The sequence below is a fragment of the Erpetoichthys calabaricus genome, chromosome 8 (genome assembly GCF_900747795.2).
Source record: "Erpetoichthys calabaricus chromosome 8, fErpCal1.3, whole genome shotgun sequence".
Lineage (NCBI taxonomy): Eukaryota > Metazoa > Chordata > Cladistia > Polypteriformes > Polypteridae > Erpetoichthys > Erpetoichthys calabaricus.
The window spans coordinates 119,582,266-119,609,420 of record NC_041401.2 but is presented as its reverse complement, the minus strand read 5'-3'; the positions used below and the strand labels follow the sequence as shown (position 1 = coordinate 119,609,420).

The following is a 27,155-nucleotide window of genomic DNA, read 5'->3' as shown; positions in this document are numbered from 1 at the left end:
TCAGCCAGGCAGTTTTGCTGCCATATTTTGGGATAATACATAAGATCCCCTCCAGTTAGGATGAAGACTATCTCTTTTGAAAAATCCAGGCCTTTCCCAAAAATCATCCCAATTGTTCACAAAGGCTATGCTTTTATTTGCACACCAGATTTCTAGCCAGCAGTGAAGGGAATGCAATCTGCTATAAATCACATCCTCTCTATATAATCTTGGTAAGGGTCAAATACAACTAAATTCTGACATTTTCTTTTAGCTTTGGTGCATAGAGAGATGACGTTCCTCTTTAATACCTCAGATTGTTATAAATAAATATCATTAGTGCCGACATGCAGCAATAAGGTAGATACTTCGTCGGTGACACGATCCAATGCGGCTTCTATGACAGAAATCTTGGCCCCTGCAAAGCATTTAACATTAACTGCTGGTTTAACATACTTTGGGATTCTAACATACATGGAATCGCCAATTATGAGCACTTTCTTATTCTCAGTATCCACAGGCATGCTGCAGATTCCAATTCGCGTATTTTACTGACCAGCTCTAAATTAACTAAACACTTTTAGCAGGTGAAGCTGTCTACATTGTCGGCCGGAAAACCTGAACTGTACATTCCGCAAGGAAACACAACATATATCCTGTAAACATACCCTCGACAGGCAGAGAACAGATGGAACTTACGTTTAGCGCTGATATCATCTTTTCTGTTATTGCAGTAACTTTGGTGCTTTCTGCACTTTTCGCATTCAGCTTAATCACTAAGAGACCGTCAGCTTTAAGTTTCCACCACTTGCTGAGTGATCAACTTTGATTTATCACTGCCGGTTATTTCTCCTGGTCGGCTGTCGGCTTTACTCCAGTTGAAATTACTTGGGTGTTTGCGAAAGACTTTGTGCCTGTGGGAGACACTGCTGCTCTGTGCTTCAGCTCGCTGCTACTCCAAAGGGGTGGGGCCTGAGAGAGAGAGAGAGTGAATTACAGTAACTGAGTAGCCAATTACAGTAACTGAGTAGCCCTAGTGTTCAGTATGTCAGTAACAGTTGTATATCTGGTTTTGCCTCATTAACACTAGAATTACCAGAGCCTACGAAAAAACTCGTAAATCCGTCCCACCTTAAATCGCGTCTTAAATCCGTTTGCACCTCTCCGCCAGAGTCCTTTGTCATCTAAATGTGCTGATAAAGCTACTAGCAGCCAGCTATTCCATCCCCCCACCGACTTAGAATGAACTTCTCTCCTAGCTCAAGCCTTGCCTTGATTTGATTACCTGGGATTGAAGTGGAGTTTTACAGTGGAAATAATTCTAGCGTTATTTGGAATACACGCATTTCATGTGTGTTCCATTTCTATAGTTGGCTGTGCAAACACATTTTTAAAACAGAAACGTTTTTCATATTCTAATAGTAAATGACAAAATGTAGGCAAAAACTATATAACGTATGAAGCCTGAAGTCCATATATCAAAGAAACACTTTCACAAAAGGTACAAATAAAAGAACACGTGCGCCTTCATTCAAAAAAAAAAAAAAAAAAAAAAGCCGTGTTAGCATGCCACATTGACACTCTGACTACAACTGCCGCAGTGGTGTAATGGTATCAGCGCCTGACTGAGAATCAGAGGGTGGCGAGTTCGATTCCGCACGGCTCCACTTCAAGAAATTAACTGCTCTTATTCTTACAATTTTAGAATAACAATATAAATTTGATTTCAGTCTGTAACAGGCGGTGTAACTTATGATACTGGTAAAGGTTAGCTTTTTTTTTTTTTAATTCACTTTTCATTCTCGCAGTCACATTCAGAATCAATCCATACAACCCCATCTGACACAGCTGGTTTCACATAAATAAAAGTGCACTTTTATTCAAGACTATAACCGAAGAATAAAGAAAGCAAGTTACAGTTGGTGGTTGATACGACAGCTTGCGTGGTGCAATGTTAAGAACTGCTGATTTCCGATCCGTGCTATATAAAATCATCACATTCAAATATTAACAGTTCCCACACACCCAAGGTCCGCCATTCCTACATTTGCGACATGTGTACTTGTTGCAGTGTACACACCTCTCTGTGCTATGGTTCCTATTACAGTGAATGAGCACCTGACACTGTACTTTCTTCCCTGGGGGAAGCTGAGGTCTTAGAACGGAAGTTTGTTGACGCTGTATCATCTTTCCTTTTTCCATCGCCTTTTCCTGTAAGAAGCGACGACGAAGTTCCTCTGCAAGGTGAGCCATGAACACTCTTCTTTCCTCAGCGGACCCCGTGCATGCCTTATACAGTACGTGTGCGTTCATCGCTGCTAGGTCAAGGATGTTGTACAACACAGCAACCGGCCACCTGCGTGTTCCTGTGCGCACTGAACAAGCACGCGCCTTCTGGTCCATGATGTCAACGCCACGCTGGGGAAAAAAGAAAGACAAATATATGTGACATTTTGAAGAAATCATTTTATCACCAGAAGAGCACCAGGATACTTCGTCACACTAATATTTTTTTCATTAGCATACCTTCATGTGGTTGTAGTCTGTGACCGTGTTTGTTTTTGTTTTTTTTATCTTGCCCAATCTCCACATCATGGTGCATTGTGCTGAGAATGCAGACAGACTTCATCTTTTTGGGCACATACACTGTCAGCATGGCACTGGGAGATCTAAACACCAGCGTGGAGAATTGTTCGTGTACTGAACTGACTTTAGCTGCAGGTGGAAGTTCCCGTCGCACTTTATTCATGGTGCCAAGCAGAGTTGTATTGCGGTGCAGCAGTCTATTAGCCAGCGAAAGTGACGTGAAGAAGTTGTCTGTTGTTACGGTTCTGCCTTTGTCCAGAAATGGCTCCATAAGCTTTATGACCACAGACTCGGAAAGTCTTTCTCCCGTGGGACGACTGGGATCTTTTCCTAAATAAGGAGTGGCATTGCACATGTACTTTGTCTCCAAATCTGCCGCAATCCAAAAAGGCAGAACCGTAACAACAGACAACTTCTTCACGTCACTTTCGCTGGCTAATAGACTGCTGCACCGCAATACAACTCTGCTTGGCACCATGAATAAAGTGCGACGGGAACTTCCACCTGCAGCTAAAGTCAGTTCAGTACACGAACAATTCTCCACGCTGGTGTTTAGATCTCCCAGTGCCATGCTGACAGTGTATGTGCCCAAAAAGATGAAGTCTGTCTGCATTCTCAGCACAATGCACCATGATGTGGAGATTGGGCAAGATAAAAAAAACAAAAACAAACACGGTCACAGACTACAACCACATGAAGGTATGCTAATGAAAAAAATATTAGTGTGACGAAGTATCCTGGTGCTCTTCTGGTGATAAAATGATTTCTTCAAAATGTCACATATATTTGTCTTTCTTTTTTCCCCAGCGTGGCGTTGACATCATGGACCAGAAGGCGCGTGCTTGTTCAGTGCGCACAGGAACACGCAGGTGGCCGGTTGCTGTGTTGTACAACATCCTTGACCTAGCAGCGATGAACGCACACGTACTGTATAAGGCATGCACGGGGTCCGCTGAGGAAAGAAGAGTGTTCATGGCTCACCTTGCAGAGGAACTTCGTCGTCGCTTCTTACAGGAAAAGGCGATGGAAAAAGGAAAGATGATACAGCGTCAACAAACTTCCGTTCTAAGACCTCAGCTTCCACCAGGGAAGAAAGTACAGTGTCAGGTGCTCATTCACTGTAATAGGAACCATAGCACAGAGAGGTGTGTACACTGCAACAAGTACACATGTCGCAAATGTAGGAATGGCGGACCTTGGGTGTGTGGGAACTGTTAATATTTGAATGTGATGATTTTATATAGCACGGATCGGAAATCAGCAGTTCTTAACATTGCACCACGCAAGCTGTCGTATCAACCACCAACTGTAACTTGCTTTCTTTATTCTTCGGTTATAGTCTTGAATAAAAGTGCACTTTTATTTATGTGAAACCAGCTGTGTCAGATGGGGTTGTATGGATTGATTCTGAATGTGACTGCGAGAATGAAAAGTGAATTAAAAAAAAAAAAAAGCTAACCTTTACCAGTATCATAAGTTACACCGCCTGTTACAGACTGAAATCAAATTTATATTGTTATTCTAAAATTGTAAGAATAAGAGCAGTTAATTTCTTGAAGTGGAGCCGTGCGGAATCGAACTCACCACCCTCTGATTCTCAGTCAGGCGCTGATACCATTACACCACTGCGGCAGTTGTAGTCAGAGTGTCAATGTGGCATGCTAACACGGCTTTTTTTTTTTTTTTTTTTTTGAATGAAGGCGCACGTGTTCTTTTATTTGTACCTTTTGTGAAAGTGTTTCTTTGATATATGGACTTCAGGCTTCATACGTTATATAGTTTTTGCCTACATTTTGTCATTTACTATTAGAATATGAAAAACGTTTCTGTTTTAAAAATGTGTTTGCACAGCCAACTATAGAAATGGAACACACATGAAATGCGTGTATTCCAAATAACGCTAGAATTATTTCCACTGTAAAACTCCACTTCAATCCCAGGTAATCAAATCAAGGCAAGGCTTGAGCTAGGAGAGAAGTTCATTCTAAGTCGGTGGGGGGATGGAATAGCTGGCTGCTAGTAGCTTTATCAGCACATTTAGATGACAACGTGCAAACGGATTTAAGACGCGATTTAAGGTGGGACGGATTTACGAGTTTTTTCGTAGGCTCTGGTAATTCTAGTGTTAAGAAAATACCATAAGAGGTTTGTTGATACCTTCCATGTTAGGTGCATGTCACAGGTGGTCTGATAACACAATAAAAAATTAAGAATAAGTAAAAACACTTTGCAAGACTCTTCAACCAAACCTAGATATCAGTCATATTTATATTTATTCAGATTAATGATTTTTTTTTGTGGAAAAACTTACAAATAAAAGCTGACCCTAATTTTGATATCTTAAAGTATTGATGTATATGACATGGTAACAAAACAAATTCTGTCATACCCCTTAGTTTATAAAGTAGTCATTTAATGCGTGCTGAACACTTATTGCGGAGTAATGCATGATCATGGAGTTCTGCAATTTGAAATTCACTATTAACATTCACTACATTACACTTCAGGAATTTCATTGCAATCCAATTAAATGCAATGCCAAATTTATTAAATAAATGTGGCATTAATAAAAATCTTCATCTCTTAAGTATGACCTGTTTTGTAATTCAAGCATCAATGAGAATAAAATTACATCTTCATTCTGCTTAGCTCACATTGTTCAGATTTCTCATTAGAAATTCATTTTCTCAAGGTCTGAATATTATCAGAAGCTTATTCCGTGAAGAAATAAGGCAAATGGTATTATTTATCTAATGTATCACATTACATTTCAATTAAAACAGTTCATGATATTGCTGTGAGATCATTGGTTGCTTTAACAATGATAGATAGATAGATAGATAGATAGATAGATAGATAGATAGATAGATACCCATTACACAATGTACAGTATATGTATTATGACAGGCATCAGAATGAAGAACACGGCACACATAGGATTTTTCAAGGCTATATTGATTATTTCCTTGCAGATCCAAATCCTCCCCCTTATACATTTAGAGCTATAAGAGATGCCACCATAAGACAATTAAAAAAAAAAAACTTTTAGCATCCCTATCAACTATTCTTGCCTTAATCTTACCAGCTGTTTTTGTCATCTCTTACAATTCTATTGTTACACCTCTCTGTCTTTACCTCTGGGTCTTCCTGCACTTTTTCAAACCCCTCTCATAAAACCAAACACTAAGTATCCAGCTGCCTGTGTTACAGAGTGGAATTGGCATTGTTGGATTTGAGCACCTTTTTTCTTTTGTTTGCACTTGAATTGAGCACTATTTTTTAATATTTGTGTTGTTTAGAGTGGAGTATTTTCATATATTTTGATTATTGTAATTGTGTGTCAATTTTATTGGTTGGAGGTTAGGTTTTTTCTCTTTTATTCAAGCTAATTTTCTACACTTGGATATTTGTATGTAAATGTTTTGATTCACTGTTGGATTCACCTATGGAGGCCGAATGATGTGGATTTTAGGCCAAGTATGTATGAGCTGGGGGTGGGGCTGTAAGTTTTTAAGCGGTGCAGCTGTTCCCTTAATGTGTGAAGAGATGCATAGTGAGGTAACAGAGAAAGGCGAAGCATTATAAAGACTGATGGGCACACAGGTGGTTATTGTTTTGGCTGATGGCTACAGGATCCTCTTTCCATTGCATTGAGGTGCATCGTGGAGGAATGCAGGAGAACGAGAGGGAGTGTCTGTGGAGAGCGGAGTATCGCAGCTGTCCAACGGAAGAATGAATAGTGTCCCATTCGGCTTAACACCACAAAGCACAAGTGACAGGGTCTGGGCATGTGGTGGGGATCCACAGCCCAGACAGAGGGTGAATAGCCCCATTTTTTGTGGTGTATTCGATTGATGTATAACAGTTGGATGCTACATGTGGAGTGCTGCCCAGTGTGCATTTTCTTGTAGATGCCATGCTGAAACAGGGTGTACGTGAAGACACCAGACTGCTGACTTGGGGACATTCTGAGGAAAATTTTGTTCTCTTTTTCTTGTTTTTTTTCTTTTTTTGAGGAAGCAATTTATGTGACACCCAATGATGTTAAGCAACTGACTTTTTTGTTCTATGGTATTGATTGAGATACAAGAAGGTTCTGAATGCTTTAATTATTGGTTTTATCTTTTATATTTTGATTATTTTACTAGTAAAGATCAAAAGAGTTGTTACATTGGTGTCTTGAAGTTATTGCATAACAACAGCTCTGGAATAAAAAGTATTATGTATATATATTATGTATAAACAGTGGGGGTGAATTAGTGTGGAATACCACTGACAAATTTGGGTGGTGTAGTCAATGTTTTGAATTGTTAGGAGGGGTAAGATGGAAGTGTCTGGGTTCTGACAATTGGATACCTTCTAGCTTTGGGGTATAATTCTCCCTGCCATCCCCCTAACATCTGTTTTATCCAATCACTAATATCATCTGTGGGCACTAGGTTAAACACCATGTTATATTGCTCCCTCCTTATTCCCTTGCTTATAAGGAGAAAACATCAAAAACATGCAATCAATCTATGCCATGTGTTTGCTCCACACTCTGCTTTCTTCTCCTGGTGGCTGCAGTTTTCCTCACAGTGAACAATTCCATCATTCAGCTTATGTTCTGGTCTTATTCTGGGCTTAGAGTAAATAGTTCCATGTCCTCCTCTGACTCTCAGCCCCTGTCTAGGAAACATCAAGTTAATTTTCACTCGTACGCAGATGACACCCAGTTATACCTTTCTTTTAGATCAAATGAAGTTTCTCTGATGTTGTCTTTAATTAGGTGTGTTAGTGAATTAAAAGAGTGGATGTATGAGAACTACTTTTCTTTAACACTAGAATTACCAGAGCCTATGAAAAAACTTGTAGATCTGTCCCACCTTAAATCGCTTCGTACCTCTCTATCAGCGTCTTTTGTCCTGTAAATGTGTCGATAAGCAGCAAGCAGCCTACTATCACATCCCCCCACCGCCGCACAGTTTTCTCAGCTCATGTCTGTTTACCTGCGTGTCAGTTGCTTAGAGTTTGTATAGAGTGAAAAGTCAAGCAAAATAACACCTTTTATAAATACTATGTTGTTATTTGGAACACATGCATTTTATGTGTGTTCCGTGTCTACAACAATCTATGTACAGATGTCTACACAAGGCACCGTCCAGATCTAAACACTAGCATGGAGAGTCGATTGCGCACTGAAGAGTCTATAGCTGAAGGTGGAAGCTGCCGTTGCTGTACTTTGTATATAAGAGACAGATTGAATGTTATTTACCTATTCATCATGATTTATTTACTTATTTCCTACAGTGTAAAGACACAAGTAGACTGCAGAGCTTCCAGTGTACAAATACAAAGTACAGCGACGGCAAAAGTGCGACGTGCATTCTTTCTCTGATGTAGAACAGTCGTGATCATCTGAGTTCACCTCTGTTATACATCTTTATGTGAAAACAGCAGTGCCAGATCGGGGGGGTGGGGGGGTGGGATCGTGAATGCGACTGAGAGAATAAAATTGAGTAAAAAAAAAAACAAATCTAACCTTTACAAGTATCATAAATTTACACCAGCTGTTACAGACTCAAATCAAATGTTTTGTTTTTTTTCAAAAATAGTAAGAATAAGAGCAGCTCACTTCTCAAAACGGACTCATCTGGGGTTGAACCCGTGAAGTTTGGATTACCAATCAACAGTTGTCACTGTTGTGCCACCAAAGCAATTGTATCAAAGGGGTGTTAATGTTGCACCCTAATGCGGATTCTTTTTCTGCAGTTATATTCTTGAATAGAAGCGCACTTGTTCTGTTATACCCTGTATTTGCACCTTTTGTGAAAAGTGCTTATTTGATATTTGGACTTCAGGCTTCACACATTAAACACATCATGTCTACATTTTGTCAATTATTACTAAAACATAAAAAACGTTTCTGTTTTAACGATGTGTTTATATAAATTTTTGTATACATGGAACGCACATGAAATGCATGTGTTCCAAATAACCATATAGTATTTATAAAAGGTGTAATTTTGCTTGACTTCTCACTCTATACAACTCTAAGCAACTGTCATGCAGGTAAACAGACTTGAGCTGAGAAAACTGTGATAGTAGGCTCCGTGCTGCTTGCTGCTTATTGACACATTTACAGGACAAAAGACGCTGATGGAGAGGTGCGAAGCAATTTAAGGTGGGACGGATCTACAAGTTTTTTCGTAGGCTTTGGTAATTCTAGTGTTAAACACTGATAAAACAGAGATGTTTGTCATCATTTAACTCAGTTGTAATAACCATTAATTTTACTGAATCTGCCCACAATCTATGAGCTATCCTTGATTCTACCAAGTCATTTAAAGCACACATCACAAAGTTGTCTAACTCATGTTCCTTCCACCTTACAAATGCTGGGAAATGAAAGTGTTTCTAAATAAGCAGGATTATGACAAATTAATTCATGCATTTATTTTTAGTAGGATTGACTACTGCAATGCGGTGTTCATCCAAAATGCTGATGCAAGAATTATTACAAGAACAAGAAAATATGAACACATAACTCTAGTTCTTAAATCCTTACACTGGATCTCAGTTAAGTTTAGGGCAGATTTCAAAGTCCTCCTTTTAACATATAAAGCCTTAAATGGCCAAGGTCCAGCTTACTTGTCTGAACTTATCATGACTTACAAACCAGAATGTACATTAAGATCACATGATGCCAGTCTGCTTATGATTCCAAGGATTGATAAAATAACAGTAGGAGAATGAGCATTTAGTTACAGGGCCCCTAAACTGTGGAATGGTCTATTTGCTACTATAAGAGATTCCTCTTCATTCTCAGTTTTCAGATCCCGACTGAAGACTCACTACTTCAGTTTAGCATATCCTGACTAAAGCTGCTGATTAACTGTACAGATGCATCTCTGTTGTTAGTCATCAGCACTAAAACATTAGTAATATGATAGTTATAATTTGTTACTAACCCTTACCTATTTTGTTTGTCTTCTCGGTACTCAAATATGGCACATGGTGCCACCCACCTGCCAAGTTGTTTTGCCCGCCTAAGGTAAAGTCATCTCTGATGGATAATTGCAGGAACCATCAGGCAGAAGGGATCCTGTCATCGAATTGGCTGGCCCAGCACTGAGTCAGCTGTGGAATGGCCAATAGGGGGAGATAGCTTGATGGCCGAGGTCTCCAGAACTCTGAACAAATCCAAATCATATTATGTAATATCATCTACTGTTGAGGGGCGGCACGGTGGCGCAGTGGGTAGCGCTGCTGCCTCGCAGTTGGGAGATCTGGGGACCTGGGTTCGATTCCCGGGTCCTCCCTGCGTGGAGTTTGCATGTTCTCCCCCTGTCTGCGTGGGTTTCCTCCGGGCGCTCTGGTTTCCTCCCACAGTCCAAAGACATGCAGGTTAGGTGGATTGGCGATTCTAAATTGGCCCTAGTGTGTGCTGTGGGTGTGTTTGTGTGTGTCCTGCGGTGGGTTGGCACCCTGCCCAGGGTTGTTGGCTGGGATATTTTGGTATATTTCTTAAGTGAAAAAATGCTGTCTTAGTGATCTGGGTCATTAGGTGCTATTGATCAATACAGTTGTGTGTCATCAGCATAGCTGTGGTAGCTCACGGTATGCCCTAAGATAATCTGACCTAACAGAAGCATGTAGATCGAAAAGAGCAGCAGACCTAGGATAGAGTCTTGTGGAACACCATATAGGATATCATGTGTCTTTGAAGTATAATTACCACAACTAACAAAGAATTTTCTACCTGTCAGGTAGGATTCAAACCAATTTAAGACACTGCCAGAGAGGCCCACCCACTGACTAAGGCGATTTCTAAGAATATTGTGATCAATGGTTTCAAATGCGGCACTCAGATCTAAGAGGATGAGAACAAATAAATGGCCTCTGTCTGCATTTACCCGCAAGTCATTTACTACTTTAATGAGTGCAGTTTCTGTACAGTGATTTGTTCTAAAACCCAACTGAAACTTATCAAGAATAGCATGTTTATTGAGGTGGTCATTTAGCTGCATAATGACTGTCTTCTCTAGAATTTTACTTAAGAAAGGCAGGTTGGAAATAGGTCTAAAATTTTCAAAAGCAGAGGAGTCGAGATTATTTTTCTTGAGTAGGGGTTTAACTACAGCAGTCTTAAGACAGTCTGGAAGACCCCCGTATCTAATGACGAGTTTACTATGTCAAGAATTCTATCAATTAGCACACCTGATACTTCTTTGAAAAAACTTTTTGACATTGGGTCAAGGACACAGGTGGAGGGTCTCAGTTGAGAAATTATTTTATGTAAATCAGGTAAATCTATCCTGGTGAAAGAATTTAATTTGTTTATAATGGAGTACTGGGGCTTAAGAGGATGCGCAGTGTTGGGGAGACATAATATATCCTTTCTATTATCATTAATTTTTTGATTGAAAAATACAGCAATAGCCTCACAAGTTTCACTGGAAGTATTCTGGAGGCAATCCATTGAGTTAGCTGGGTTTAGCAGATGATCAATCATAGAGAATAAGACTCTGGGATTACTAGCATCCATCCATCCATTATCCAACCCGCTGAATCCAAACACAGGGTCACGGGGGTCTGCTGGAGCCAATCCCAGCCAACACAGGGCACAAGGCAGGAATCAGTCCCGTGCAGGGTGCCAACCCACCGCAGGATTTCTAGCATTGTTATTTATAATTCTAGAGAAACAGCAGCACCTCTCAAGACGGACTGTGTTATTATATTGTTATTTTAACCTTCAATATCTCATAGTGGATAGTTAGTTTAGTTTTTCTCCATTTATGCTCAGCTCTCCGGCATGTTCTCCTTAAATCATTCTTTGGGTCTTCCATGGTATAAGAATATTAGAAGATTTTTTAACTGTCTTTTCAGGTGCGACTATGTCAGCAGCAGCTCTCACCTTAGTATTAATTTTTTCCACCTTACTATTTACATTATCCTCGCTATTGTAGTTAATACTACAATGGGACTAGTGGCTTAGAATGTTTGTAAATTTTGAAGCTGCTGATGAATCAAAGAAGCGTTTTTTAACAATATGCTTCTCGTGAATGTTTTCTATCATTATTTCTATATTAAATAGTAAAAGAAAATGGTCTGATAGACCAATATCAATGATCTGCTTCACATCAACATTCAGTCCTTTAGTAATTACTAAGTCTAACATATGACCTGCTTTATGTGTAGACTGATTAACGAGCTGTCTCAAATCAAAAGAGTCCAGGAGGTACATAAATTCTTTTACTTTTGGGTCACACTGTTTATCGATATGAAAATTAAAGTCACCAACTATTAGGAGTGCATCATAGTTCGTAATTATAATTGACACCAAGTCTGAGAATTCCTCAAAGAAAGACGCATTGTATTTAGGAGGTCTATACACGGATAATACTAGAAACTGAGAAACTCCATGAATAACAACGGCAAGATACTCAATGGACTTGAATTTACCAAAACGGACATCTTTATACTTTAACCGGCTCGAGTAAATGTTTGCTAAACCGCCTCCTCTCTTTCCTTGGTGATCCACACGAGCAAAACTGTAATTTGGAGGCTCAGATTCGATTAAAACAGGCGCGCCAACAGAGCTAAGCCACATTTCACTTAGTGCGATAAAATCAATTTTCCTATCACTAATAAGATCGTTGATGGAAAACGTCTTGTTGGTTAATGCTCTAACATTTAATAAAGCCATATTTAATGTTTCAGAAGAGCAGAGCTGAATTTTATGTGCGTTATGGGTATTCAAGATAGAAATTAAGTTATTTTTATTAGCGCCACTCTTTATGTATTTTTATTTAATCTATAATCTGTTTTTTATAGATTTAATGCATTGTTCATCTAAAGGTGTAATTGTAATTAAATTATTTGTATTTATGCCACACTGCCTAGACTTTTTACACGTATTGAGGTTAGTTGTTAGAGTAGTAATGCAGTGCACTTTTGCAGGAGACTTTGTTAAAGAATTATCATGTCCTAGCAAAGCATAACGGAAAGGGTTAGGAGTAGAAATAGCGAGTCAAGAGAGACAAATTAACTTATTGATATTTTCTGAGAGGACCCAGGCACCAAATCTATTTGGATGCAGACCATCCCGCTTGAAAAAACGCGGCCTCTCCCAGAAGAGGTCCCAGTTGTTTATGAACCCGATGTTTTGATTCTCGCAGAAGCCTTTCAGCCAGGTGTTTAATCCCAGCAGACCACTGTAATACTCGTTTGATCTTCTAATGAGAGGTAGGGGACCCAAGATGAAGATTCTTGCAGACGGGGTCCTCTCCTTCATGGCTTTGATTAGTGCTGCGAAGTCCACCTTGAGAATCTCCGACTGTTGGTGTCTCACGTCGTTTACCCCTGCGTGTATTACAATGGATCCCACTGCCCTGTTCTTGTGCTTCTCGAAGACTGTCAGCACATGTCTCATAACATCTCGGACATGAGAACTGAGAAAACAAGAAACAAAAGATTTCTGATTAGGGCATGCAATGTTCAGATTTCTTACGATTGAATCACCAATCACAAATACATCACCCGGGGTTGAAGGCAAACTGTGGGGCGCGGCGAGGATTGAACCGGTTCTGGGTGGAGATGCTTGCCTGTGCCGATGGAGGTGTTCTAGCCTTAAACCCCTGCCTGCATAGCTGAAACAAGCCGAGGTCTTCATCGTTGACGTCGTCGCTCCGACGACGAGGCGCAGGGGTGAAGCTCACTTGGCCTTGGAGGTGAATGGCACAATGTGGTGTTGATGTTACTAAAACTTGATGTGTTGCGTCGATTTCAGATGACGGGGATGATTTTTCCATCAGCCAAGCCTTCAAATCCCTCTGGTACCTCCGTCTGGACAGGGGTTTCTGGATCTGGTTGTTGAGAGCCTGGAGGTCTTCAACGATGCGATTCATCTCACTGCCGGTCTTTGTCTGCTTCTGCTTCGTGCCCCAGGAAAGAATGAGAGAGAGAAGTTAGAAGTTAGTTGATAAAGTACTGGTTGCACATAACACACACTGATATAGTCCCCTCCAGACAGTGCCTCTGTAAATTCATGAAGTGACATCAGAGCCTTATTCACTGTCTCTAGGACTTCTATGTCTGCCATGCTGGAACCAGATACTGTGTCTTTCTGTCATCACAGAGGACTTGAATTAACCTGTTGTTGCTCTAGGATGCACTCAGCTATTTTCTGCCTTGTGCCCCATCTTGTTGGGCACTCTATAATCAGACCGTGCTCAGCTAAATTTACTTCCCTCTGTGCAGTCTTCAGTGCCAATTTCTTTTGTCCATCTGTGGGAGAAATATTTCCACCAGCTTTCTACATATCCCTGTAGCGTGATCAATGTGTGTGTCACCTATTAGAGCATTTTCTGAAAATGCCAGAAGCAAGTTGAGAAAAAGAGAGCAAGCTGCAATCCAGATTGAAGTTACATTTACACAAACCAAAACAATTTTTTGCAAGTTTTATTACCATTAATGAATATGGACTGTATGTTAGCTCCAATTTATATCTCTCTAAATGCTGCATGCTGGGTTGTCTACAAGTTATATAGGAAAATATTGATTTACTTGAGCCCCTAGCCTATACACTACATTTCAGATTGCAGCAAAACTTAATAACAATTTATGCCTTGGGGTATCATTGCCTACAACATTGCGCCACTTGTAGTAGTTCATTTCAGGAAAAAAAATGTAAAAACTTATCTGAGTTTTGCCTTTGTTTTAGCTTTGTTTTTAGCTCAGGAATCTAGTTTGTTAGCAACTCTGGTCTATATTTGGCAGTACACTTGAAATATTTACCTATTTGATTACATAGCAATCACATTAATTTGCCTAACAAGTGTCTGCCAAATGCTGTAAATGTAACTCTTGACTTTTCTAACACTTCTTCTTTCACTTTATACAAAACTCTGCTGTTATCTTCCCACCATTCATTTATAGAAGACTTTAGCCTAATTTTCTCCCTAATCTTTTCATTAAACTGCTTTCTAAGTTCACCTTCTCTGAGTCACCACTAATTTTATCACTGTCCTACTTCATGGATAAACTAAAGAAACTTTAGCTTGTGTTATTTTCAAATTTTCTGGCATAAATATTCTTTTGAGTTTTCTGCTTTAAACTTTGATTGTTTAATTATCTCTCCTTAGAACTTTTCTTTGTAACTATACTGTTGGCACACTTCCAGGTCCTTTCCCTCTTTTCTGCACCTGTTACCAGTGCTGTAACAAAAACACAGTACTGGCCAAAATGTAAAACAGTAGAGGAATTGATGGATACAATAAATGGGGAAAGTATTTGAAATATTTATGACTAGGTATTTTGCCAGATTGAAGGGAATATATGTTTTTTCAGGATTTTCCTCATTGGGCTAGGTAGCTTTTCTATTCTTATAACAATATTTTCCCTTTTTCAGCACAATATAATCAATCCATCTGCCCACATTCTGAAACATTTTGGGACTTTCAAACTTCAGAGGCTAAACATGCAGTATTAGAATCTCAAAGCACTCTCATGCCCACGTTCACACCAAAACCATTTAAATATGTTCTTTAATTTATCATGCACACCTTTAGGATCTAGGAGGAAACTGAACTACCTGTACAGTAGCCTTGCAGGTTCATGGAGAATGTGCAAGCTTCACACAGGTGATTGGGTCACTAACTGAGCTCAGGTAGTAGTGCTCATCTCTGTGCAACCATGTCATGCCTAATAAACAAAACAATGAACATATTCAAAGTCAAAGCGAACTTTATTGTCATCTCAACCATATACAAGTATACAGACAGACGAAATTGCAAAGCTCAGGGTCCACAGTGTAACAACATGAAATGCAAATACAAAATTAATATTAAATTAAAAATAGAATTAAAATTTAAATTTAAAATTAAAATTAAAACACAAACAAGACAAGACATTGTGCAAAGACAAGACAAAAAAATAGCAGCAATATTGACATGTAGTAAGCAATATGAACATTAATGCAATGTATGGTATTATGCAATGTATGGTAAATATAGTCAATAAATATATAATATAATAAATAAATAATAGATATAGATAATACAGAAATTATCAGTGTATGATAATAGTTGTTTAAGACGTGTAAACAATGACAGGTCAGAATGTTTCACAGAAGAAGGATATCAAAGAATGTCAAAGCGCAGTGTGCAAAATACTTAAAGGTCAGTATAAGATTTTCAGTTCTTTTCTACATGCACGCTCGTCTTTGCAGGAAAGTGGCTTGCATGTATAAAAGTTCTGTTTTTAGAGGTGGTTGAGGCAGTGTGGAAGATCCCAGGGGGCAGCATGGTGTTAAGGAGTCTGACAGCTTGGGGGTAAAAACTCTCCTTCAGCCTGGCAGATCTGGCTTTGATGCTGCAGTATCTTCTCTTGGATCGCAGAAGTGTGAAAAGTCCATGTGAGGAGTGTAAGGGGTCCTGCACAATGCTGCAGGACTTGCGGACAATCATAGAGAATAACTTTGTAAAGTATGTCCTGTAGTGAAGAGTGAGGCACCCTAATAATGTTCTCTGCTGTCTTCACTATCCTTTGCAGGCACTTGCGGTCGGATATGTTGCATTTGCCATACCAGACAGTGATGCAGCTGGTCAGAACACTCTCAGTGGTGCCTCTGTAGAACATGGTGAGGATGGAAGGGGGAAGACTTGCTCGCTTCAGCCGCCTCAGGAAGTGTAGTCTCTGCTGGGCTTTCTTGATCGTAAGTTCCTCAGTTATGTGCACACCGAGGAACTTGGTACTCCTAACAGTCTCCACATCTAAATCGTTGATGCTGAGTGGGATGTGGGCAAGATGTAATTTTCTGAAGTCCACAATTATCTCTTTTGTCTTGTCGACATTGAGAGATAAATTGTTGTCTTCACAATACAGCCGTTCCACCTCATCTCTGTATGCTGTTTCATCATCCCTGCTTATCAGTCCCAGGACCATCGTATCATCCGCAAACTTGATGATGTGGCTGGCATTGTGCATGGCTGTGCAGTCGTGAGTCAGCAGGGTGAAGAGCAGTGGACTAAGCACGCAGCCCTCCGGTGCTCCAGTGTTCAATGTGATGATGTTGGAAGTGTTGCAGCCCATCTGAACTGATTGGGGTCTCTCTGTCAAGAAGTCCAGGATCCAATTGCAGAGGGTGGTGTTCAGGCCCAACCTGCTCAGTTTTACAACCAGCTTTTGAGGGATGATTGTGTTGAAGGTGGAGCTAAAGTCTATGAATAGCATCCTGACATATGTGTCTTTTTTATCCAGATGTGCCAGGGAGAGGTGAATGGCAGAGCATACGGCATCCTCAGTTGACCTGTTTAAGCGGTATGCAAACTGAAGAGGGTCAAGGGAGGCAGAGAGTTTAGTCTTTATGTATGACATGACTAATCTTTCGAAGCACTTCATGCTGGGACTGATGACTGGCTCAATATTCTTATTTTATGTTTATTATTGATATCTCTTAATGCAGACTATATGTCACCTAACCATTTCAAAAGTATATTTTTGATCCCTTTTTTTCATATATGTCTAACAGTAATTATGCTTTTAGATTGTAAAACTAAGGGCCAAACATTAACACAAGTCATTTTTCAAATGGTACATCAAGTATATATAATTAATTATTTGCATTTATATAGCGCTTTTCTCACTACTCAAAGCGCTAAACAATTGCAGGTTAAGGGCCTTGCTCAAGGGCCCAACAGAGCAGAGTCCCTATTGGCATTTACGGGATTCGAGCCGGCAACCTTCTGATTGCCAGTGCAGATCTCTAGCCTCAGAGCCACCACTCCGCCGTATATGCAATTTTTGACATCACTGTAAAATAACTGTTTGCATGCTCAGGAATCATCACTGTTCAATAAATGTAACCAGCAATTGACAATTGTTATGTCTGGAACTGGCAATTGGCTACTATAGTCTTTACATCAAGTTGTTAAATAGACAGAAAGACAAAAGCTCTGTTCTTTTTAATAAATGTATTCATTTTTCTGTTTTCACTATATATCACAACACTAAAAGCCACCCTGGAGAATCATTGATCCTTGTTTCGATTGGCTGTACCATTATCGTGAAATTGTATACATTTCTACGGACAACATTAAATATAAAACATTTTAAATATTAAATGAAGTGTTTTCTCCTTGATAACAAAAGAAAACATACACGTTGGCCTGAACTTCACAGAAAGAGAGATGAGCAAATATGTCCCAATACTAATTCAGATCATCATCAGGATAAGACAGGAAGGAATACTTGGCCCTTAAAGACAAATGTGACAGGTTGGATGAGCCTAACAAAGCAAACTAGATTGTTACAAAATGGAGCATTAATCTTACAGTACTTAAAAATTCACAGCTATCCGTTGTGTGGTGTGTGCAGCAACATGCTCCAATCAACGCATGCTCCCAACCTCCTTTGAAGCCTTTGAGTAATGAACTGATTATTTTTGCAGAGTTCCAGGCACGGACTTGATTATAATTCTGGGGTATTTGTTTTATTGATGATTTTATAAATACTGCTTTAAGAAAAGCCAATTAAATGAATCACTGCAAACTGGCCTTGCTTCACCCATTTTGGTACAATCACTTGTTACATATAATTATTTTATTTATTTATTTTTTTGATCCCTTTTACAAAGGGGCAGAGTGGTGGCTCTGTGGCTAGGGATCTGTGCCGGCAATTGGAAGGTTGCTGGTTCAAATCCTGTACAAGCCAGAAGTGACTCTGCTCCATTGGGCCCTTGAGCAAGGCCCTTAATCTGCAATTGTTTTGTCCTGGGTATGACATTAACCTCCAACTTGCAGAGAAAACTCAGGGCCTGGGGTCAGTGTGGTGCTGAGGTCTCACCCATTGCAAGACTGCACTTGGATCCCAATCCAGGTGGTTCGTTATGTGGTGGGTGCAGCAATGTGCTATAATCAGCACATGCTCAACCTTTTTACAAGAGTAGTCGATTTCTTTCTAGGTTCTAGTGATCTTTATTTCAATATGCTTGTAACTGGCTATTAAAATCATATACAAAATTTTACATGAATTATGACTCTGTATATTAAGTTGTCTATTTCCTGAGTCTGTTTAAATTTGTATTTCATGTTCCCAAAACTTTAAAAGGTTGAAATCAATAAATAATAATCAGTGTTTTTCTAGTTTTCGATTTTACTTTTTATTTTTATTAAGTGTAGGTTTTTCTCCATTTTCTAATGTTAGCTTTTATTTAGTTTTTCATTCTTTTTTTCTAGTTTTTATTTAGTTTTAGTTTTTCACCATTTTCTAATTTTAGTTTTCAGTTCTATTTTATGTAGTTTTAGTTTTCAGCAATTAGCTTGTAGTTTTTGCTACATTTTTATTAGATTTGTTTTACCAAAAATGTCAACACAGACACGGTTTTGCAAATGTAAAACACAATTTTCTTTATAGTTGTCAAAATGTATATCATTCTCGTTGTACCTATATCAACTTAATCCACACAATTTTAGTGTCTGTGACAAAACTCCATTTTCTCCTGATATTGTGACAGTTCAAGGCTTCCAGCATAATCAAAAAATGCAAGAATCAAACAACAAGTGTGCTCTGATGTCATTTGTTACATTAACCTGCAACAAATTTAAACAAATGGTAATTTCATTTAAAAAATGGTTTATTTTTTCATTTTTCAGATTCCAGTTGCAAGCAGCAAGATCATCACACACAAATATTCTTATTTTATATTTATTATTGATATCTCTTAATACAGACTATATGTCACCTACCCATTTCAAAAGTATATTTTTTTATCCCATTTTTTTCAGGGAATTCTTACTTTGCTTATTTTTTTAAATACTATTGAAGTCACTACTTGAACTATGTTAATAACAGTACTAACAAAAACAGAGATTTTCTATGTTCCATATACTGCATTTGTACAAGCATACCATTTGCATTAAGTTATAGCAACATCCCTTAGCAAAACACTTACAGTAGATTCCCTTAGTGAGCAACACGCAAAACCTGTGGAACACCTGTGATAGAAATTAAATTTGAAATACAGTATATTAATAATATAACTCAAAAGACCTCTTTGAGTCGGGAACCCAGCAGGAGGAAGTGTGTTCATTGTGTCTTTTATTTCTCTTCAGCAAATGCTTAAAAGGAAGCATTCAATAGACAGTAGTCTATTACAGAATGACCAAAGTAGCAAAGACAGGGTTCAGATTTATAGACATTTGAATTTCCATAACAGTGTTGAATTAATCTCGGCAATTACTCTGATAGGTTTGTTGGCTTAAACTCAAACAACAAATTCAAATAAAAGGCTATTCAACTACACTCTTGTTCTTCTTATATCTCTTAGGTTCAGCTATTATCCTTGAAATTTCTGTGTATGTGATAACCACCAAGTCTTGCTTTTTACAGCATATCTGCTAATTTCTTAATCCATTTACTAGTACATTTTGTGTATTACATGAATCATTCTCCTAGTACATTTTTGTCTTTTATCTACTTGAATCATTTATTCATTTATATTAGGTAGAATGCCTAGAGGGGGCTGGGCAGTCTCGTGGCCTGGAACCCCTGCAGATTTTTTTTTTCCAGCTGTCTGGAGTTCTTTTTTTTTTTCTGTCTTCCCTGGCCATCGGACCTTACTTTTATTCTATGTTAGTATTGCCTAATTTTATTTTTTGTATTTTGTCTTCTCTTTCTTCATCCTGTAAAGAACTTTGAGCTATATCATTTGTATGAAAATATGCTATATAAATAAATATTGTTGTTGTTATTTCAGTCATTCTCTTCATGTTTTTTCTAAAACAGATGCTTATATATTTCAATGTGCATTGTCAACCAAAATACTTAACTATTGTTACCTCTAAATTATTCTTTCTCACTCCTTGTGAGCCTAAACTGGGAGGATGTTATTTAATCATACAAGTAAGAATAATCTGATTTTGGTAGTTGAGAGTGCTTAATGGCACAATTTCTAATATTCAGCAATAAAACAATAATTGAAGTTATGCACACTATATCCATATACACATGGGGAAAACATGGAAACTCCATATAGACACTGACCAGGTCAGCGATCAAACCTGAGCTTGTGTTGCTGTGCAATAATAATATTACATTTTATTTATATAGCACCCTTTGAATGCTCAAAGTGCTTCACAAATAGTCAAAGGAATACAATAGAAGTAACAGCAAAGGCTGAAATTAATAACACAGGATTCACACTAATATCAAACATTAATACATTTCTGAAACTCAAGAGCACCTTTAAAACATAGGGGCCAATCAAAACTTTTTAAGATAAGATTTTTAAGGTAACCTGCCAACATATTTTTTAACCAATCAATGTACACATGCCTGATGTTATGCTAACCAATGGCATGACATTATGCCGGTAGGGTGTGCACTAAGTGCATCAAGCACTTCCCATGCTCAGAACAGCCAATAAGGTTACACACTAGGTTGCAAGAATGTGAAGACTGTATAGCTAAAGGCAAGATATCGTGATTCAAAATTTATGAATGGGAGTTAATGAAAACAGTGTTACCATATGAACTTACAGTAAAACATACATATGGATGCTGACTTCGAATGAGAAGAACAGGATTTGCGTCCTGGAAGAAGAGCAAAAGTGAGTGTGTATATTATTATGATTATACATTAGTGTATGAGGTTCTATTATAGGACCATAAGCTAAATTGTAAGATGGAATACTTTAACGATTTGTTGTCATTCTGATTACACACTAATTTAGTTTATGATATGCTTAGTAGTTGATAAGACAAGCCAGGGCAAACAGTTTTCAAAAATCCTGTAAAATGCAGATATATATATATATATATATATATATATATATATATATATATATATATACACATACACATATATATATACACATACCCTGCTCACTTCGCTCGCCAACCCCAACCCGCGTTCCCCTCCAGCACTACACGCCGTTGTGAAGAGGGGGGCTGAATGCACCACTAGGAGACTGGAAACAATTGTTCCTCTAGAAGCAAAACTTTACATTTCAATCCATCTGCATAATTAAAATTCTATGTATAGTTTTTTTTATATATCTAATAAAATACAGTAGACCCCCGCGAAGTCACGGTTCAGAGTTTGCGGCCTCAGTCATTTGCGGATTTTTCCTTAGAACCTAACTAATAATTGTTAGCAGAAACCGCAAATATCCTCCACAATTTTTATGGCTTTTATCATGGCAATACCATACTGTAGAGAGAACAGGAAGCAGCTGTAGAGAAAACCACGACTTAGGATGGTGAAAATGGGCAAAAGAATTTGAACTTGCAACTCCCAGCAGTCCGTGCAGTGGCTCTGATTGATCTTCTGCTGAGGATGCTGGGGCTGTTGAGGTCAAAGGATGTCAGCGCGGCTTTTAAAAAGGGGGCCAGTGACCAAAAGCAAAAAAAAAAAAAAAGTTTTTGTAATCTGTGTTTCAAGTTCCTGTCTGTCTGCCTTCTGTTGGGTTACCTGCACTTATTCATTTTGTCCTGGATCGTTTCGTACATCTGGATTGTCTGACATCTGCCTGTGTACATGAGGACTGTAAGTGGATTCATGGCCATCCTGCAAAGAAAGGAGTGCTCCTGAACCCATCTTCACCATTTCAGGAACTACCGGTAGGACTATCTGTACATTCCCATTCAACGTGTGGATCTCTGGACTATCTATTTTCATCCGTTGCCGTTTTTCATTAACTTTTTCATGATTTACTGTATGTGTTTTGTTTGTGCTTTGTTGTATTTAATGTAATCGCTGTAAGTGGAACAGGGGTGGTATTGTTGTTTTCTTATTTCATTTTTTTAAATTACATTCTTTATTTGCTGTTTGATTACCAGTTTGCTTTGTTTTTGTCTCTGTTTGTGAGTGCGCACGGGTCGAGTCAAGGCTGAATGCGTCCCTGCAATCTCCATCATCTATATAATAAAAGCCCAGCGCAGCGTCCGTGTCCGTGTCTGGGTCCGGGTTCCCTTTAGCTGTATAGCCGCCCCCGTAGAAAAGCCCCAGTCCTTCCCCTCTCAGAATTCCTGCTTACCCCCCTCCGTTCTTTCCCCTTTGTGCACGTGAGTATTTCGAGCCCCGCGTCTGAGTTGGATGGTTCCCCTGGTCACCAATTCGTGTGTTTCAAGCCGCGATGTTCTATTTTCTCCCTTCCGGCCCACTATGCCTTTCCGTCTTCAGATACCCATGTGCACTTGTACATAGGAGACCTTACGGAACAATGCCGAAACGAAAGGCAACTGAACCTGCTGCTGCGAGAGACGACACATTACAGCGTGATCACGAAGCAAAGAGGCAAAGGCGTGCCAGTCGCTCGCAAGAAACGGACACTCAGCATTCACACAGATTAGCTCAACGACGCGTCTCTGCCGCACAACAAAAGGCAACTGAAACCCCTACAGAGAGAGAAGACAGATTACACCGTGATCGCGAAAGAAGGAGGCAAAAGCGTGCCAATGAGACACCCGACGAGAGGTCCTTACGATTGCAAAACAACCGTAATAGACAAACTCCTACAGAGAGACAGGACACATTACGCATGACCACTTACTTGAAGCAAACATAATCACTGGTAAACACTGTGGTCAACACGTCTTCATCCCCAGGATAGGTCTCGATACTATGGATGACTCTGACCTGCCTTTTGACATGCACAGAAGGCAATTCCCACTCCGATTGGCATATGCTATTACAATAAAGAAGGCGCAGAGTCAAACACTACATTTTGTAGGTATATTCCTACCTGAGCCTGTCTTCACACATGGCCAGCTCTATGTCGCCTTCTCCAGAGGAAAACGTTTTCCAAAAGTGAAAGTCAAAATATTGCCTTGCAAAAGTCAAGGGAAATTACTACAAGATACTAATAAATACTTCACTCAGAACGTTGTTTACCAAGACTCGACTCTGTCCACTCGAATTCCACGGGATTGTGTGACTCCACAGACATTACTATGTGCAATGAAGGTGACGGACGCGATGACACAGTGCTGCATGTCACTGATGAAGTTAATGAAGACCACTCAAATGACCTACATCGCTTTGCTCTTCAGAATGAAGTACCACTACATGCCCCCTCGACAAGCACAGGACGTCCTCAACGGTATGATCCTCCTCTTCCTTACAACCATTTACACAACGTATACGATTCTGATTAGTCTGCGTCCCACACTTCGTGAATCATGGGTTCTGTTTTGAAATTTTGTTTCCCATGCAAAAATCAAATGCAGTGCAATGAAGGACCCAGTTCACGACTGGCAGCCACGTTTAAACAGGGAGTCCTTCAACTGTGGTCATCCAACGCGCAGCGTAGCGCGCGCCAAGTCGCTAGTAAAAATAAATAAATTGCCATCTTCTCAATTGCGGCTTCTCGCACGACGCTACGCTTACTTAAAAACCTGAACATTGCCTGTCCTTTTAGGTTGATTGCTTAGTTTATCTCTCCTCCCCTAGACATTCTCTGCTCCTGTTGGGGGGGGTTGTGCTCCCCTGTGATGTTTGTCTATTGTTTAATCTATAACTAACTGCATACTGAGCTCCTTTTACTTCTGAAAGAAACATGTTTGTTTGAAGTATTTGAATAAAGTTCCTGTCTGTACAATCTCCTGTGTTTCTGTGCAATTCTGTGCCCCAAGCGTTGCACTTTGTGTTTATTGTTTCAGTAGTTTTTAAAATAGTTTTTACAGTTTATTGGCAGTGTGTAAAATGATAGTATTGCAGTAATTGTGATGCTCTTTGCATGAAAAAAATGTTCCATTAAAATTTCACTTTTTCTTTGTTAATTGTGACGTTTACTTAAAGTGCAGCAAAAAAGTATTTGCCGTCCAGGGATGCATTAACCCCACGTATGTGTCAGTTTAAGGGTTAAAGCACCAAGATGCCGCAGAAACGAGCTGGACCGTCTAAGGTTTCTGGCAATGAAAACACGCTTGCATGAATTACATGATACAATAGCTTCTGTGGCGCAGTGGTAGGAATTTCTGACTTATAATCAAGAGTCCCCTGGTTCGATCCTGACTACCTTGTATATTTACCGTTTTCAGTAGTGAGTTGCTCTTATTGTTAATATTATACAATAAACACATACATTTGATTTGCATCTGTAACAGCCACTATAAATGTATAGTACTTGTAAAAGTTACCGTTTTTTTTTTTCACTTTTATTCTCTCAGTCACGATCACGATACATACTACTGTCCCCCCAGGGATCTGACACTGTTACTGAATAACTGTAGATGTGAGTGGTGTTTTGAGACAATCGAACTGGAAATTCTCTGATCTGGGTGGATAAAAGCTGACACACAAACGCTGGCGAATCTGCCTTATTTGTATCTCATAGTCACTTGATTTTTTTTTTCAATTTTATTGAGTGTTCCTGCTTACGTTGAATTAGTATACACCTTATGGCCCGTGATGTCAAAGCCACACTGACAAAAAAACACAGACATATGATATTTGGAATTATTAATTTTATGACCTTATAGTACATTTCGGAACACATTGTGGAACCGACATTATTCCATCCATCCATCCATCCATTGTCTCCCGCTTATCCGAGGTCGGGTCGCGGGGGCAGCAGCTTGAGCAGAAATGCCCAGACTTCCCTCTCCCCGGCCACTTCTTCTAGCTCTTCCGGGAGAATCCCAAGGCGTTCCCAGGCCAGTCGAGAGACATAGTCCCTCCAACGTGTCCTGGGTCTTCCCCGGGGCCTCCTCCCGGTTAGACGTGCCCGGAACACCTCACCAGGGAGGCATCCAGGAGGCATCCTGATCAGATGCCCGAGCCACCTCATCTGACTCCTCTCGATGCAGAGGAGCAGCGGCTCTACTCTGAGCCCCTCCCGGAAGACTGAGCTTCTCACCCTATCTTTAAGGGAAAGCCCAGACACCCTGCGGAGGAAACTCATTTCAGCCGCTTGTATTCGCGGGAGTTGAAGCTACTTCTGACAGGGGGCACTGCCAGACGTTCCCAGCAGACCCTCACAACACGTTTGGGCCTACCACGCCTGACCGGCATCCTCCCCTACCATCGAAGCCAACTCACCACCAGGTGACATTATTCATGTTATTCATATTAATTCACATGCCTTCTTGCGGTTGTAATCAGTGACCGTGTTTTTTTTTTCGCTTGACCTTGCCCAGTTTGCACAGGTCACCAGGACATGCAGGGGAAAGAATGTTCCTCTGCAAGGTGAGCCATGAATGCTCTTCTTTTCTCAATGGACCCCGTACATGCCTTGCACAGTGCATGTGCTTTGATTGCCGCCAGGTCAAGCTTGTTATAGCATAAGCAACCAGCCACCTGCGTGCTCCTGCTAGCACTGAACAAGCTCACGCCTTCTGGTGTCAGCGCGCAGCACCAGGGAAAAAAAAAGAGACAAATATATGTGACATTTTGAAGAAATCATTGTATGACCTGAATAGTACCAATCACAAAACATCATCGCACTAATGCAATTTTATTTGAGAACAAACAGATTGGGTGTAAATTTGTTACTTGTAAAAGTTAGCTTTTTTCACTTTTATGTTCTCAGTCTCGTTCACGCTCTCCCTTCCCTCCTGATCTGACCCTAACTAACTAACTAACAGCGCCAGCATAAATTCCCAAGAGACAGCAGCATCACAGCTCCAGGATGCTTACGTTTCAGATGGACATGCAACGCGGTGGTGCTGCCATGAAAAGAAAACTCCACTTTGCATAATCTGCATTCAACTTTTTTTTCTTTTTCGGTGAAGTGCTCCCACACTTTAGAAAGTTTCTGTCTCAAGTTTTTTCCCATCTCCTTCCCCCTGCTCTATCCGACTCGCCATTGCAACCACATTTATTTTCCTCTACATTCTTCTTCTCCTCAGACATTCTTTCTTCATTGGTAGGACTGTGTACAGCCTTGACAAACATTAACAAACGATACTGCCCCCAGACTTTCATATAGTGCATTGCAGTTACAAAAACCAATGAGGTTCTTTGTGACTGGAGTCTCTATTGAAGGTTCTGTTTATGACGCGTCGACAATGAAAAATCGGCGTCGACGATTTTTTGTATTCAATGTCGTCGATTACGTCGATTAATCATTGCAGCCCTAACAAATACACACATACACATACATATACACACATATACACATAGACATATATGTATATGCATTGGCAACTCCATTAAATGCCACCCGCTTTCCATTACACTGACATACCGAGTATCTAAATATGCTGGAACTTCGTCCTGAGACTGTTCTTTGAATAAAGTTACGAGTACTCTATCATGCCCTTTATGAATGTACTTGTAGATGTACTTAATACTCATTTCTGATGCACAATACTCGATATTAATATGACAATCAAATCATTTGAGCAAATACAGGTTATATGGTACAATCATTGAATTATCAAGCATCACAATTTTACCATCTTTCTTTCCGTAGTGTGTTGTTCGTGATGATTATCTCTTCGCCGATAATCAGAAAACCCAGCCTTAGTCATATCTGTTGATTGAACAAACACTTTAGGAGATTTCTTTTAACACTTTTTCTTTTTTGAGTTCCAGCATACTGAATCTTTTAAATGTGGTCCGTGAGACATGTGTTTAATGACTTTGTACCATAATTCAGGATTGGT

At 39.6% G+C, this 27,155-nt stretch overlaps 2 protein-coding genes across 2 annotated transcripts in view; one reads left to right on the top strand and one right to left on the bottom strand.

Moving 5' to 3' along the window:
• Positions 1–13,332, bottom strand: part of LOC127529038 (uncharacterized) — a 28,974-nt gene extending 15,642 nt beyond the window's left edge. Inside the window, exon 1 of the mRNA XM_051931348.1 lies at positions 12,705–13,332. Coding sequence (XP_051787308.1) covers positions 12,705–13,219 — 515 coding nt within the window. The 5' untranslated portion in view covers positions 13,220–13,332. The remainder of the gene's footprint in view (positions 1–12,704) is intronic.
• LOC114655979 (F-box only protein 6-like) overlaps positions 1–27,155 on the top strand; it is a 1,212,211-nt gene that overhangs the window by 886,679 nt on the left and 298,377 nt on the right. The window lies entirely within an intron of this gene.